The sequence below is a fragment of the Eleutherodactylus coqui genome, chromosome 11 (genome assembly GCF_035609145.1).
Source record: "Eleutherodactylus coqui strain aEleCoq1 chromosome 11, aEleCoq1.hap1, whole genome shotgun sequence".
Taxonomy (NCBI): Eukaryota; Metazoa; Chordata; class Amphibia; order Anura; family Eleutherodactylidae; genus Eleutherodactylus; species Eleutherodactylus coqui.
In genome coordinates this window covers 83375107-83392814 of record NC_089847.1, presented here as the reverse complement: position 1 = coordinate 83392814, position 17708 = coordinate 83375107, and the positions used below count along the sequence as shown (strand labels likewise).

Below are 17708 nucleotides of genomic sequence, written 5' to 3'. Positions count from 1 at the left end.
CCATTGTAAAGCATTGGTTCTTAATTAGAGATGAGCGAACGTGTTCGGCTCCGCCCCTTTTCGCCCGGACACCGAACTTCGCGAGGAATTCCGTGTTCGGGCGAAAAAAGTTCGGGGGTCGCCGTGGCAGCGCGGGGGGTTGCGGCGGGGAGTGGGGGGGAGAGGGAGAGAGAGAGGGCTCCCCCCTGTTCCCCGCTGCTGCCGCCCGCGCCGCCGCGCCTCTCCCCGCCCCCCGGCGCCCCCCGAATACTTACGCGCGAACACGGAAGTCCTCGGAAAAGCCGGTGTTCGGGTGCGTAAGTGTTCGTTAAGAACACGTTCGCTCATCTCTATTCTTAATAGATGCAGATCGCAGCCGCAGGTAACATACGCACAGAAAAACGCCCGTCTGACTGAGCCGTTACTGATGAGTTTTGTTCAAACTCCTTTTCCTGTGTCACTCACTCATTGACTGACATGATGCGCTCCCTGTCTTTTTTTTTTTTTAAAAAGAGGTCCTACAGCAGCTGCAGTTCAAATTACCGAGCCCCAATTGTTTCCAATTTGGTACAAAAAAGTGTAAGAAATACCACAGCTGCAGTAAAATTTCTCTTTGAAAAGGATGAGGAATCTTAACCTCAATTAATGATGAAATGGACCAAACACTCCCCTTCTCAAAAGGAAATTCCATTTCACTCCATTTTTAAAAGTTTTTCAAAAGTTTTGTATTAAATGGTGCCATTGAAAAATACAACTCGTCCTGTAAAAAACACAAGCCCTTATGTGGCTATGTCTCCAGAAAAATATAATTTTTTGAAAGTGGGGATAAAAAAATGAAAAATTTCTCCTTTAGCACTTTGGCCATATTCAGACAGTCTAGGTTACAAAACCAAATTGAAAATTAGTTTTACTAACCACACTAAATCTCACCCGTAGTTGTCAGCTCTGCTGTGATGGAGGATGACAAAGTTGTAGATTCTGTAGTTGCATCTACAGTTTTGCTTGTCTGTAGGGCTGCAGTAGTTGTACTGATGATAATAGGAGTTGTGGTTAATGGGGTTGATTCAAAGCATATCCAATGGCAGCACTCCGCACGGATTTCATAGTTATAGCACTTTTGCCAAAGGTTGTCATGTGGCTTCTGCTCGCTGTTCCTACAGATGAGTCCAGATGACACATTGCAATGTACAACCTGGTTTATGTCATCCAAGCTGACATCAGGAGCGTTTGCTACTCTGCACTGAATGTTCTCTGGGACCTCACAGAATGCATGGTGTTTTCTTATCTCCTCATATGTTTCATTATCGCCGCTATCCAGATCATCTCCAGGCTTACTGACGTCAAACCATTGGGTCCACTGGCACACTTTTTCAGAAACACAAGCTATATGGGAATACATGGCAAATATTAAAAACAAAACGTTTATACAGAGCTCATAGCGATTTCAGAAAAGGGGGTGATGTTTTTGGCAACTTTTCCAGGACCATCAAGTAACATGGTGTTAAAGGCGTTGTCCCACTTTTATCAGTTTTGCTGCAGAAAGTAGACCGTTTTATACATGGCACAGTTGTGTTTGGTAATGCAGGCTGAATGCAGCTCACTTCAATAGAACTCAGCCTGCAGTACCACTGTGGGCCACTGTGCAATGTATAGAGCTGTCTGCGTCCTGCAGCAAAACAGTTACAAGTGGGACAACACCTTTAAGGACTGATTGTATACCAAGCCCATTAGAAACTTGTACCAAAATGAAAAAAAATAACAGCCCTGGTATCTTACGTGACCGCAGAAACTCCATTTTACTAATTATGAAAATTTTTGCGATGTTTCAATTCACCTTAAGATCTAAAGCCATTTCTCAACCTCAACGGTATATATACCTCTGAGTATAGAACTACAGCAGATTTAATTAATACTATGTAGGAGATATTTCTATGTTACACATCATTTTTTTCTTTCTTTTCTTTGACCTTATTACGGATGAACCAATTATCCATAAAGTTATTAGTATATCAGAGAATACAGGCAGCAAGATAAAAAAACAGCCAACAACCCACCAGCCTTGAGGTGCCCATACGCATAAGAGCAAAGTTGGCCATACTCACTCAGTTTGATGGGAGTGTACACACCATGGCCGAACCAAGAATGAATATGAATGGGGGAGTTGGGAAGAATAGCTGTCATCCAAACGAGTGTTTGGTCAACAGCTATTACAGATGTATTGCTACCTTTACAATTTTACTAAAAAGGCAAGAAACAATCTCCTATTTCCTTGCTACATTGGCTCAGCGTTCAGATGGCAGCTTTATCTTCTTGAACGGTTTAGAACTTTTCTTGATAAATAATCATTTTTGAAACAAAGGCAAACACTTACTTGCTGTGGAGTGCGGGGTCACAATGGTCATTGGATTCCTAGTGGTGACTAAAAACAAAGTTTTGAAACAACAGCTTTACCATATCTTCATTTTTGTTTTGTAAAGCGAATAATTCCAAGTGCTTTACTATATTTGACTTGTCGGGAGGGGTGGGAGTTATAGGAAATAAGAAAAGGACAGGGAAGTGCCAACTGTTCTACAAAAATACATTTAGGACTTAAACAACACATGATTCTCATCTGGAGTCATCTCTGTGTGCCAAACAGAAACCTATGCCAACTCCAAGTTGGTGTAGGTTCGAATGTATGTCAGTTTCTGGTGTACAATATATGGTAGTATCTGGCCACGCACGGCTATTGTCCCTGAAGCTAGGCTACATCCATGTTTTGAAAAGAAGTACGACTTGTGGTAAATTCCAAAAATATTGCAATTTTGGCAAGTACCCCACAATTACAACTTTTGTATCCCGAAAAACCGACATGCAAAAGCTAATAGATGTGCTCCACTGTACACACTCCAGCTATAATGATAAGAGTAATCGGTAGTAGATTTACCCTTTGTGGCTGCAGTTTGAGAGCTGGTCGCAGAAGTAAGAGATGTGGTTATGATGGGTGTTGGACTGGAACAAGAAGAGACTTCTATAATCAAAATATAAGAGGCAAGAAATGTTGAAAGGAGTCCAGGCGTCAGGACGTAATACTCTTCTGAAAAGGGATTGTACTTTGGATAGAATTTGGTTTCTTACATAATTTTTAGTTATTTTTGTGGCCCGATATCAAAGTTCAGCCATAAAAAAATTGTATCAGAAAATCCCCTTCTTTCTAAAATCGTCCAGCAGCAATAGAATGTTCCGGATACAAATTAGTTCTGTTACAGATCTGCGAATGAACCTCTGACCGGAGGTTCCAATGCAGATGTGAACCCCCCCTAAACATCATTAGGAAAACTTTTGTTAATAAAATTTTAATGCAAAATTTGCCAATAAATTATGAAAAATGTTAAAAACTGCACAAAATTTTAGACTATTTTTCCTTTGACTGTTTTACTCTTTTCCTCAATCCCATCTTGATGCTCTTCTGCAGTATAAACTGGCAATCAGAGACACATCATGATGCTCCTAGACTCTGATAGAACATTTGTAATACAGCCCAAATCATCATATTCATTTATCGCACTGCTGCCATGTTAAATTGCAGAGGTGCCCCACACACCCAGACCGTACTGCAACTGAAACCAGTGCACTACATATAAATAAGTCCCTGATAGCAACATTTTCTACATTTAAACCAGCCTGAGGTGGTGATAACTAGTTATTAAAGCAGAGCTCGTGGCAGTTGAGACATCTCTCTTTTACTTCCTTAAATCACATTATAAACCCCCCAAGGACCAAGCACTGTAAATTTATGGCGCTTGGACCTGGGGTTTATAGCAAAAATACGGAATGGGATTAAAGCTCCTGAAATGCAGCAGGAGCAGGTAGGGTCCTTGACTGGTAGTCACAGCTGAGGACCCTGAGGAGAAGGCTGTAGGTCCTTAAGAGGTTGATTAAACAAACGCTTCACTTTATGGAAAATTTAGATCGAACAAGGAAGTTAATACGAAAAGAGGTCCTGTTATACATTTGTATGTGAAAGTATAGGAACCTTAGTGGAACTCCAGTTAATTTGATACCAGAGTGGCCTGGGGGCTACAAGCCACTTCTTCTCTATGTATGTTCACAAGTCAGCAACTAAGTACAAAATATATTATCATTGATTACCGTATATGGAAATTTTAGTACATTTTTCTACTATTAGCAGTATTCCGGCCTGACACTCATTCCAAGTTATATGTATCACAAAGGTTATGGCATAATTCTATAGGAATTGCTTTATTTTTTTAGAAATAAATAGAAATGATACCTAGATTTTCACACTCAATGTTTCCATTGGAAGAGCAGACACTAAAATGAGAGGAAACAATTATGTTTAGAACAATCAGTCTCCTTTAAAGGGAGATGTGGAGCTATGTTAGACCTAGTACAAGACCTGAGTGAATGATGCCATGTAAAATCACAATTCTTACCATTTATGACATTTCATATACTGGGGAACTTCTGCTCCAGATTTGTAATGGATATCATTAATATAGCAACCACATTCTTCTTTGGTCACACATTTCTGGTTTGCTTCATCGAAAATTGGCTTATTCTTTGGGCAACTTGGATAACAGCCTTAAACCGCAAACATACATCAATTAAATTGTACAATTTATCATGTAGGGGTCAAATGATAAAATGAGCAGAAATAGCAAATCAAATTGTAATGAATTCAGTAAAGTTATATTACAGCTTAGTTGATGTTTTCGGTTTATGAATCTAAGTTACAATTGCTCCGAGGCACTTACCTTCCAGATAAGTAACGGTGACATTAGTATAGATGTTGTTAATAGAACGGCATGTTTGAACACGGTCATTGCCACATGGGTGATAATGCCATTGACATTCACCCTTAGGGTTGTAGTAGTCACAAAATATGGCTGTAATAGCACAAAAAAGTCACATTTATTGACACAATGATATGCGATACTACAATAAATGTCATCTTATTAGTGTAGTTCCATTTTAATGTAAATTATTATTACAAAAGTTGGAAACAAGTCAATGAAATGGCTGATTGTTTTCCAGAAAGCTGCAGTTAGGAGTGCATGAGTCTGAGGGGTTTACTTGTCTCTGAATGAATCTATAGGCTGGGATTTTAAAGGGGTTCTCTCACTTCTACCGGTTTTTCTGCAGGAAGCAGACAGCTCTGCACATTGCACAGTGGCTTAGTTGGTACTGCAGGCTGAGTCATATGCATTTCAATGTAATACATGCCTGCAGTACCAACTCGGGCCACTTCACAATGTACAGAGCTGTCTGCTTCCTGCAGAAAAACAGCTAGAAGTGAGACAACCGCATTAACCAATCACAGCAATGAATGGGTTTTTGACTGGCCGCCCATTCAGCTTTGCACAAGCAGCTGCTAAATTGTGTTTTCTTATTTAAAAGCGGATTGAAAATTCATGAATCCAAATATGAAGAAACACCATGTTCTTACTCATAGCGCTAACAAAGTATGGTGTTCACAACATGTAGGTTATCATCTTCATGTCTGCAATCATAAATTTTTTAGCCACTTTTAAATAAAGATAGATACTTTCAATGTTTAAAAAACTATTTTTTTCTGAACTACCCCTGTATTATCTTTAAATACCCAATACTGGTTACATTCAGAACGGAATCCCTCTGTCATGACCCAGCTATTTTGATTCTGTACTCGATATAACACAACATATAGATTTTGTCCAGTGTGTTCCTTTAAATTTCCCTTGTAGATATGACTTATCATTGTAAATCCAGGTGCTAATAGACTCACGGCATATGTCTGGTGTTCTCCAGTGGACACAGGCTTTTGCTTTGGTACATTCTTGAGCATAGACAGCAACGGCAGAACAGAAGCATTCGCAGTCTCCGCCACTGTCACATGAGCAGGCGTCCTCTACACAAGCCTCATAGAATGGTTTTGGATCAACCTTAAATAAGTAGATTCAACCCATTAGACTTTTTCAACACTTTAAAAGCAGCTCATAGTAATAAAGGGGTCAGAACCTATTATCTAGTGCAAAGTTTTTGAAAACTTTTTCTTCCAGAGCCTCAGGGCCACACCATAGCTCTAGGCCTCACAAGTGGTTGACCTCTGTACCAAAATGGGCACATGAAGAGAATGATCTCTACCAGTTACATTGCCCTGAGTGCCCACACTCCTGTCTTTCCTGCCACAAGAAGTAAGTGTGAAAGGAAAGTGGTGGAGCTACTCTGTGGGCGATGTATAAAGTTCATTTATGAATAGTGGTACAAGTGTATGTAGGAGGTGCTACCGGCCAAATGTATACCTGTAGAAGACAGGTCGAGAAGTACACAGTGGGAGTGAAAAAAAATATCTCAAGGCGCAACAACTACAAAAAATGATGATGGAAGATTTTATTACATGAGGAGTAAAACCAGCAGAACAAACACGTTTCGAGGAAAAACCTCTTCTTCAGTAATTGCTGAGGCAAGATATGCTGGATGGCTACGGTGAGTATTTAGGTTGCCATGTCAGCACGGCTAATAGGGAAACTAAAGGGAGAGAACCAGGCTGCAGGTATGGCTCCTGGTGTCTGAAGTCTAGATATCTATACTTCAGATACCAGGAGCCACCCCTGCAGCCTGGTTCTCCCCCTATAGTTTCCCTATTGGCCGTAGCCATCTAGCATGTTATGCCCCAGCAATTACTGAAGAAGAGGTCTTTCCTCAAAACATTTTTGCTCTGCTGGTTTTACTCCTCATATAATAAAATCTTCATATATTACCATCATCACCATTTTTTGGAGTCGTTGCGCCTTGATCCATTTTTCTTTCACTCTCCTTGTGTACAAGAGGTAAGTAACATTGTAATTGCTGTTCCTGTACTAATCTACACAGGGGAATGTCTACATGGATAAAGTAATTTGTGAAACATTCCTCCTATCAGGGCACAAGAACCATGTCCTGGGAAAGTGGGTCTTTCCTGTTGACTACATTGCTCAACCTAGAAAAGTATCTTTAGTTCTTCACCTGGATGAACAGTACATGGCACCCAATGAAACAATTCACAACAGCAACTTTTTTCAGAATCAGAAATATATTATATCCATTTTTATCTTATAGCCATTTGTTTTTAGTTTTATTGTCCTCCATTACATTCCTATGGCTACCAAAGTTTTAAACGTATCCCCCTCTACAGGTTAGAGGATAAATGTCTGATCACAAGAATGGGAGTCATGTCTTTCCACGTAGAAGTAGAGCAGCAGCCAAGTATGTGTGCTGCCCCTCATTTCATCACTATTGGATTGCCAGAGAAGCCAAGTACACCATGAGTGTGGAAGGGGCATGCATGTTATTATCATAGAATGGTAGTGTTGGAAGGGAGCTCCAGGGTCATCTGGTCTAACCCCCTGTTCAGTATAGGATCACTAAATCATCCCAGACATATGTCTGTCCAGCCTCTGTTTGAAGACTTCCATTGAAGGAGAACTCACCACCTCCCATGGCAACCTGTTCCACTCATTGATCACCCTCACTATCACTGTGTTTGATAGGCACTCCATTCCTATAGGAACACATGGAATCCATGTTCTTGTAATTAGTGAAGGTTCCAGTGAGCAGTTCCCCACCGGTCAGACATTTATTCACTATCCACAATTGATGTCTTGGTTATCACTTTTAAATGCAGTTGCCCCCTCTCTATGGTGACCTGGACGGCTGCCTACTCTGCCTGTCATCCTGGTCTTGTATAGAAATAATTTAATGTGTTTTTCTGGTTCTATGATCTAGTTGAACTATAAACATTTGCTAATTTCTCATATAAGCATTGTACCTTGCTATGGCAGATTTTGAAAACTTGGCTTTTGATTAGAGCACACCGTTTCTCAGCCCAAGAATGGCGATGAGGATTCTGACTACATGGGTGGGTTACATTAGTAGCATCAGGACACGTGGCGTCCACTTTCCAGCTGTTTCCAAATTCCAAAACATCAATGACTTGTATCATATGTCTGGTTCTAAAATCATTTTGTGAATTATCATCAAAGTTGCCGCACAAGCCACAAAGTTTTCTCTAGAAAGCAAATTGAAGAATCAATTGAAAATAAGACCATAATATGCAGAAATAGTTAAAATTTATGATAAATCTACTGTGTAATAATCTAAATAAGTTTAACAGTCTGCGTTGCATAAGGACACAACCTGTAGAAATGTATCTCTTCGTCCGATGCCTGTTTTAAGATGTCAGTATTAGTATTTTAATAAAATTCCAATCGAGTCGGAAGCTTTCATTGTTTTATTCATATTCTAGAAAAATAATGACCCCCCCCCTTCTCAACTCACGGATAAGATGATATCAGCGTACCTTATATGCAGGTGGCACCTTGATGAATATGGTGGTTCTCTTGTCCCAAATCAGCAGGATACCATTACTTGCCTCAATGACCAAAAAAATTCCCACTTCGCGAGTAATATAATCCACAGGTTCTCCTCCTTCTGCAACAGTCTTCACTATATGTTTTTCTGTTAGTGTCAGCAGGGTATTCTGAAATATGTCAAATTATAATATATACAGATATTTTCATATATATATATATATATATATATATATATATATATATATATACATACATCAATCAGCCATAACATTAAAGTCTCTGGCAGGTGAAGAGGTGAAGTGAATTACATTTTACCCCCTCCACCTGCAGTTTGGGACAATCTGCAGGGAAAGAGTATTACAGTTTTGGATGAACAGATCTCATTCTATTTCTGGGCTAATGCCCACTAAAGGTTTTGCACTGCAGTTCCCGCGGCGTAAATCTACACGTGAATTCCGCAGCTATTAAGTTCTATTGAACCTAATAGCTTTTCTGCCAGCCAATGCCGACATGCGGAATTTTACCGCGAATTTACACCACTGGAGCTTTCCATTAATATAGAATTAATGGAGACTGCTGAAAAACACTTGTTTTTCCATGATCACCAGCGGGCATGCTTTGTTTACCACCGCGGTACTCCTGCGGCGTAGATCCATGGGAGTATCCTGCGACGGTCGTTGGCATGAGCCCTTAAATGGCACCAATAATAAATACAACTCTGTTGATAGAAAAACAAAAATGCTCTGGTCCTGGAATATGGTGCCGCACAAAAAGTATTTTTGCACAAAAAAAGTGTTTATATTGGGCAAAAGTGGTAAAACATAATAAAGCCTTCATAAATTTGGTGTTGTCATAATTGTAAGGACTCATAAAATAATATGTACCCAAAACTCAATATAAAAACTAGAACTCGTCCTTTAAAATACAAGGTGTCATACAGCTCTATTGATGAAAAAAAAAATTATAAAGTTATAACTGCTGGAACACAAAAGAGGATATGATTTACTGGCTCTTAAGGCTAAAATTAGTTATGTCTCTAATGGGTTAAATATGCACTTAAGGCGATTGAGTTCTGCATCAAATACATTTAGGGCTCAGTCACACGGGCGTTTATTGCCGCGATTTGCGCATGCGCATGCGTCCGGCGATTTTTTAAAACCATTGCTTTGCAATGGTATCGGACACATGAGCGCTTTTTATGCGCTCGTCCGATAAATTAGAGAACAGAAATCGCACATCGCACCTATCTGCGATCTGCGATTCCTGTTCTCTTCTCTATATGCGCTCAATGGGGCCGGCGGCAGCAGCGCCGACCCCATTGAGAACATATAGAAGACAAATCATTCTTCTCTGCCACAGTTGGAACAGCTGTGGCAGAGAAGAACGATGTTTGCCCATTGAATTCAATGGAGCGGCAATACAGCCGCTCCATTGAAAGCAATGGGCTGCCGGCGTGCGCGGGGTTAATTGTCGGGAAGGGGTTAAATATATAACCCCTTCCCTGCAATGCATCCTGAAAAGTGAAAAAATAAAAAAAAAGGATGTACTCACCTGCTCCCGGCAGCCTGAGATCCCCGCGGCCGTCCTGCAGTGGGTGTGAAGGGGGTGTGACTCAGGCTTGCCCCTGATTGGCTCAGCCTGAGCCAATCAGAGGCTGATCTCAGTCACACCCATTCATGAATTCATGAGTGGGTGTGACTGAGACTTGCCTCTGATTGGCTCAGCGCTGAGCCAATCAGGGGCAAGCCTGAGTCACACCCCCTTCACACCCACTGTAGGACGGCCGCGGGGATCTCCGGCTGCCAGGAGCAGGTAAGTACATACATTTTTTTTATTTTTTCACTTTTCAGGATGCATTGCAGGGAAGGGGTTATATATTTAACCCCTTCCCGACAATTCATCCCACACTCGCCCGCAGCGCTTGCATTCAATGGAGCCGGCTGTATTGCCGGCTCCATTGAATGCAATGTGCTGGACAGCTCTGGCCCGTTTCTAATGAAACGCGGCTAGGAGCAGATTTTCGGGCGATTTTTCGGCCGATTTTTCGGCGCCGGTCACGCGATTTGCGCATGCGCATCCGTCATGCGATGCGCAAATCGCGTGAAAAAATGCCCATGTGACTAAGGCCTTACATGGGACATAAATTCAATATCTAAATTTAAAAAAGTGACATTTTCCGGATGTTTTTTCCAATTGTAATGTGACTGTCGGGGGAGCTAATATATCGGGACAATGACACCTGTCATGGGGTAGGATTTATTTCACAAGAAGTTTACAGTCAGTTCTTGAAGTTGATGTATTACAAGCAGGGAAAATGATGAAGTATTAAGGTAACAGAAGCTTTAAGAAAGACCAAAGATTGACAGTTAGATGAATGAGTCAGTGCATCTGCAAATGGCATGTCTTGTGGGGTGCTGCTGGTATGCTATGAGTAGCATAATACCTACAGAAAGTGCTCTAAGGAAGCATAACCGATGAACAGGCGAAAGAGCCATGGGTGCCCAAGACTCATTGATGCATGTAGGCAGTATGGGGTAATAAGTCTAGTCTGAGCCAACAAAAAATTCTGTAGGACAATTTGCTGAAAACTTAATGCTGGCTATGAGAGAGGGGTTGCAATATGGACTACCATTAACCCTTTGCAATCCAATTTTGGATTCAGGGTTTCCTAGGTGGCTTTCTCTTTCTGCCATTATACAATGGCGCCATCTGCTGGCTAGAGCCAGTTCTGCGGTATGGGGCATGCTGGCGAGGCCCCCGACAACAGAGCAGCCAGTAATATACAGTAAAAGTACCCTGCCGGACGTCTTCCAACATCGGAGCTGTACAGCCTTTAATCAGAATATCTTCAGACGTCAGACAGTGGATTGGAAAGGGTTAAAACGTAACCTTAAAAAATTCAATTCTATAGTGTAAAATCCTATAAAAAGAAAGAGATGGAGGGGGACAAGATAAAAAAAACTATTCCTATTCTAACCCTACCAAAAAAGCCCTCCCTATGAATTTTGAGAAACCCACCCTGATAAGGGCAATCCCAAAAGGAACCACCTGTATATGTCCTGCTGCACCCTATAGTCAGAGAATAAAGTAAATATGGATATATGACTGGCTGTTTATATATGGGGTATGGGATGGTCTAACTAGCATATTCTTGATATAATTCTATTGGAGTATGTTCGGGTGGATACTTTTGGAGTGGGCCACCAGACACACTTGATATGCATACAATATGAATAATTGTAGGTATATTGAATTATTTAGACCCATATAAAGTATCTCACGGGGTTATTATAATACATAAATGCCAGGTTCTGGGTGATTTCAATGTGTAATTATCATGTTCGTTCACACATACACAAACAGACATGGGTCATACACCTTGAACAGGGAGCTGATTACACCAAGTGTCTGGTCACCCACACAGACACTCAACATGCCGCTGTTCACACCAACAAACAGGAATTCCCATCCAGAACCTCGTGCAAGCAAGCAACACCACAGCAGAACATGCATGACTCCAAAAAACAGCGTTCTGAGAGAGAATGAGGAAAATAGCAAAATTAATAAATGACCAGTGCCGTATAGTAAGAGGGACTGGTATTTATATGCAGCAGACCGGTGGTGATTGGCTGGCTAGATAACTTCACATCCAGTCAGCTTAATCATCCCAAACCTGTGGAAGTGTGCTCCTGGAAACCAAAAAACTACAGGTCCCAGGAGCACAACATGACAGTAACTAATACTTTGAAGCATCCTTCCAGAAATCAGACAAATAGACATTTGGATGTTCAATTGTTAATAAGAGATATTTACTTTATTCCCTCAACATAGGGTACAACAGGACATATACAGGAGCATCCTGTTGGGATCACCCTTGTCAGGATGGGTTTCCCAAGATTGATAGGGAGGGTTGTTTTTCATAGGGTCAGAATAGGGATAGTTTGTCCTTTTCCCCCATCCCCCTCCCTCTCCTTTTTAGGATTATACACTATAGAATTAAGTATTTTAAGGTTATAATAAATGTTAAGTTTTAATGCTAATCCATCTTACAAACTGATTCTTTTTGACCTTCAGTTTTAGTTTACCCTGTGATATATGATAAAGAGATGTCAGAACACACAGTTCATATGGCACAGAGATTGCCCATGCTGATCTCTGTCCACCACCAAAAGTACCTACAATGAGCCAGTGAGCATCTGAACTCGACCATGGACAACTGAAGAACGTGGTCTGGTCTGATGAATCACATTTTATTTTACATCACATGGATGTCTGAATGTATGTGCGCCACTTTCTTGGGGAAGAGATGGCACCAGAATGTGCTATAGAAATAAAGCAAGCCCATGGATATAATGTGATGTTTGGGCAATGTTCTGCATTCACATTGATATTACTTTTACACGTATTGTATAACCTACCTAAGCATTGAACAGACTAAGTACACCCATTCATGGCAGCTATATTCTCTAATAGCTGTGGCCTCCTTCAGTAGGATAATGCACCCTGTTATACTGCAAAAATTGTCCAAAATCGGTTTGAGGAACATGACAAAGAGTTCAAGGTATTATCTTGAACTCGAAATTCTCCAGATTTCAATCTGATGGAACATATATGGGATGTTCTGGAAAAAACAAGTCTGGTCCATGGAGGCCACACCACAGAACGTCTAGTACTTAAAGGTTCTGCTGCTAACATCTTGGGGCCGTATGCTGCAGAACACCTTACAGATCTTATGGAGTCCATGTCTCAATGGCTCAGAGCTGTTTTGGCTGCACTATGGGAGCTACAGAATATTAGGCAGGTGATTTTAAAGTTATGACTGATTGCTATAGATACTCGTTTAAGTCTACCATGAGGTTCTCCCATTCATACATACCCCAAGAAAGACTTTGACAGACTTTGAACACGTAACTCCAGTGGTACCACATGGGATATTCTCTGTGAGGACACGGAAGCTGCCATCAGAACTGTTAGTCTCACAGTAGTCCTAGAATAACGATAGGCATAAATTTTGACCCTTTATAGGCTAATATGTAATAAACTAATATAATACATATCACACAATAAACATATTAAACACATTATGCAGTTTTTTAGTACATGAGTGCAAAGTACAAAGATCTAGAGATGGCCAGGCAGTTTAAGACAAAGTGGTCAGTCAGACTCAGGAGGACCATAATTTGTTAGATATTTTGTTTATCGATTTCCTCTAAAAACAAGACACATATTACTAATTGTATGTTAAAGAGGTTGTCCAATGTAGGTATATGGTCTTCATAAATGGAAGAGATCAGCTGATCTCTGGGGCAACTTTATCTTGTTGTCAAGTTTGTACAACCCCTTCAATATCTCTATATCTTCCTAATGACTTTTACATTTCCTCTACATACCTTTCAACTCTTATGACTGCAATACATTATTTCCCCCCTGCTTATATCCTTACTACATTCCAACGGTACTAAATGCATATTTTCTTTCTAATATACAGTATATCATGCAGGACTAATAAATAATAATTCTGTTAGATAAGCAAAAACAAATGGGAGAACTTTGTTTATATCTAGATGGCCAATAGAGTAAACTGGAATATATCATGTAAGTATATGTTAGTTAATAATGAATATATATTATCAGCTATTGGGTCAATTACCTGAGCAGCCACAAATTCGCAATTTCCATCAAACTCATAAATTTTATTATCAAAGGAGATATAATGACCATTTCCGTAGATTGTACATGTCCCATGGCAGTCAGTCTTTGTACAGGTCCATCTTCCTCTCTGACATAAGCTGTAAGTGAATACACATAGCAGCATTATGTTTCGCCAAATGTCTCGGCATAGAAATTTTAATAAAACTGATCAACTTATAAAACCATAAGTATTGCATGAACTGAAACAACAATAACAAGGCAAAATAAGCAGAGAGAGAGAGAGAGAGAGAGATGACAGAGAGAGACCTCTGAGTCTATAAGAAACATGACTTATAAAGTTTAGTTAAACATTGGAACGCACGGTGCATCCCATAGACGGAACACGTGATCTACCTATGACCTAGAGGGAAACTCCCTCTCCTTCAGATGATGTCAGAATGTATCGGGTGGTACTCGTGATGGACGCCTCATTGTAAGTCAGCTTATATGTATATATTAATGAGATGTGTTATTTTTATCCTTGAAAAAGGCACTGGTTGTTGTGTTGGAATGGGTGGCGGTTTTTACTTGAAATTAAAAGAATGAAAACCTAAACATGGGTTTTTGACTACACTCTGTATAAGGAACGCATCTTGGTCCATAAAGAGCGCGGGGCTTTTTTCACATATTCTTGGACAACTGTTGTATGAGGTAACCCCCTAGACCATCTCACAAGTGGTGGCGGCAGTGTGCCGCTTCACAGCAAAGGCAGGATTGAGGTGCTCAATCCTAGGCCACCAGACATGAACATAGTCATTGTCAGTGCCCAAACTAAACCTGGATTCAGCTCTGAAGACAACCTGGTTCCACTCTGTAGCAGTAAATTTTCATTGTTCATGACACCACTGCAATCGGAGGCGATAGAGGAAGGGTGTCAAAGGCAGTACACGTAATGTGCACCAAAAGATCAAATGTCCAAGTGCCTGGAAATGTTTCTGACAAACACATGGACTTATAATGATGGTGACAGCTGTCTCTGGATGGTGGAGAATTAAACAGTTGGAGCTGCTTGTGCTTGTTGGATAATCAGACAATCCTCTGGTGGTCTGCTGAGGACATCATAAGCTTAAACCTCTGAGAACATCTTTATAGGCCAAGGATGGAACTTGTTTTAGGGCCATAGTTGGAAAGACTGTTCATCTAATCACACCACAACTCTATTTGTATATTTATTTGCAGCAAAACGACAACTCCTTCTAGGGGCTGGATTGATTTTAAAGAGTGTATAACATATGATGTCACCATGTATTGCAGTCTGCTTTGATCTGAGATCCATGGGGATAAATGTCTTCATTATGGACACAAGGACATTCGTCTTCGGGTACACAGCCTCCGGCTCCATCATCTAGAAGTCCATTTGGGCAAACACATCCCGAGGTGCATTCTGTTTGGAACTGCAATTACAAAACACAACTCCATATATTAAACAGTGGTTAGCGCTGTTGCATTGCAGTGCTGGGGTCTTAGGTTCAAATCTGGCCGAGGGCAATATCTGCATAGATTCTGGGTTTCTTCCCACGCTCCAAAAACATTCTATTAAAAACCCCCATGGGAACACAGTCGTATGAAGTGAGGACAATCTCAATTTCAACTATGTATATGGTATGATAAATAGGTATATTTTAATCTTTACTATGGGGCCCACTCTCTCCTATGTACGCAGCTCACTGTACCTGAAGTTTTGATTGTAATTCTATTTCATTATTTGAGAATGAGAAAAAAAGATAGAAAACACAATCTCAGCTTACATATTCAACGCTCAGAGTCTTGCAGCTTCTGCGAACAGGGGCTCCGGAAAGCTGGGGCTGGCTCTTGTTACAGTCAAAGTAAACTTTTCCTGCAGGGCAAGCTGTAAGTAGAGTTAGATTAGGGCTTGCAACTTTAAACAGTTACATCTAGTGCTGAGTAAATTACTGTATAGTTACTGAATTATATATTCTTCTTATATTAGTTTACAGTACATCAATCACATGCAATGGTGTCTCTTTTAGTTTAGATCAAAATAGGATTAAATACACAAAAGGACTGTGACAATAAATAAGAAAAACTCCTTGCATCCTCTCACTGTGCTGTCGATATTAACCGCTTAACAACCAGCTGCTGTAAATTTACAGCGTTTGGTCCTTGGCTTTAATCCCGGCCAATAGCAAAAATACAGAGCGAGATTAAAGCCTCTGCTCCTGCAATCAAACAGGGGCAGGTCGGATTGTCATCTGTCAAACACAGCAGAGGACCCAGAGGAGAAGGGAGAAGCAGTTTTTAACCCCTTCTGCCTTCTTCTTTCCTGGGTACATAGCGCTCAATGAGCGCTATTTACTCAGAAGTTAATGCGGAAGTGTTTCTTCCACTACGCAACCTGGCGATCATGTGACTGCCAGTATCCTTGTTACAGCAGATCTGCAAGGTCCTAGCAGACCCTGATCAGCTCTGCCAGTGACTATTGTCACTACATGAAGATATTTTTTTCCTGTAGCTGTGGCTTCTAAGCACTAAGGTGAAATGTAAGGATCCACTGGGTGATTGGGTAGCAAAAAAGCTGCTCTTAGATAGCTAATATGATTAAAGGGATGGTCCTACTTTGAGTTGTTTTGCTGCAGCTCCATATATTGTGCAGTGGCCAGGGTTGGTACTGCAGGTTGAGCTCTATTGAAGTGAATGAGACTTATCCTGCAGTACCAACCTTGGCCACTACATAATGCACGGAGCTGCAGCAAAACAGCTCAAAGTGCCTTTTAACAATGGTAACTTTCAGGCACAAGTCCCTGAGCAGCACTCAGTCTAAACATGGGGATTTAGGAGAACAATCAAAGTTTGCCTGGATGTAGGCTTTAACAGTTTCCATAACATGCTAAGAAAAAAACAGGGGGTCATCACTGAAGCCTTTAAAGTTTAGTTCATTTGCATCTTAAGATTTAAAAGAATCGGTACTAAATGGAACAGCTTGGCTAACAGTGATGCCTGCATAGAAAAACATACAGTATATGTAAGTTCAAAGCATTGGTCATATTCTTTCTTACTTTTATTGACTTGCTCAGTGCACACAAGATTCCCATTATGGCAAATGCTGTTAGGAAAAAATGAATTAATAATCATATACATCATACTGAGGAGTAATAGTGTGAATATCACTTTGTGATAAATATGCAGTAATCACTGTGCGATATACATAAAATTTTTATTTTTGAAGGATGTAGTAAAAAGAAACAGTGCTGGTCTGACTGAATTTGATTTCTCTATTGACAATACTCCGCAGCTTCCATCTTTATGTTTCAGCGTTTAGAAACATTCCATAATAGTTTGCGAGACACTGATAAACCTATAGAAACAAATGAGCTATGCACTATATAGCACACTCTGCCTGAAATCTAGTGATCCGGCATTTATGTACAGATGCAGCAAAGTTTAACTTGAGTGTCATAACTTTCTGTCATCTTATGTTTAGCACTTGCAAAGTTATTGTTATGTTGTACTAACACAACACAAGTAATTGCAAAAGCAATTGAAAGGGTAAAAGAACAGTGAAAGGAAATTATCTTAAATACACCAAAATAAATCTTGATATTTGTATACAACCAACTTATTTTGCAGCGCTTTCAAGTAATTTATGTATTATTTCCCAAACCCCCAAAGCTGGGTACTTATTTTACTGACCTACGAAGGATGGAAGGCTGAGTCAACCTTGAGTCGGCTACCTGAACCAGGCGG

General features: G+C 40.4%; 1 protein-coding gene across 1 annotated transcript in view; it reads right to left on the bottom strand.

Moving 5' to 3' along the window:
• LOC136581727 (mucin-2-like) overlaps positions 1-17708 on the bottom strand; it is a gene marked incomplete at its 3' end in the record, with an annotated part of 97314 nt that overhangs the window by 27746 nt on the left and 51860 nt on the right. Inside the window, exons 18-27 of the mRNA XM_066582351.1 lie at positions 16980-17067; positions 15246-15397; positions 13963-14101; positions 13189-13299; positions 8300-8479; positions 7769-8008; positions 5747-5903; positions 4737-4868; positions 4416-4563; positions 4253-4293 (exon numbers count right to left, since the gene is read on the bottom strand). Of these exons, the coding sequence (XP_066438448.1) occupies positions 4253-4293; positions 4416-4563; positions 4737-4868; positions 5747-5903; positions 7769-8008; positions 8300-8479; positions 13189-13299; positions 13963-14101; positions 15246-15397; positions 16980-17067 (1388 nt within the window). The remainder of the gene's footprint in view (positions 1-4252; positions 4294-4415; positions 4564-4736; positions 4869-5746; positions 5904-7768; positions 8009-8299; positions 8480-13188; positions 13300-13962; positions 14102-15245; positions 15398-16979; positions 17068-17708) is intronic.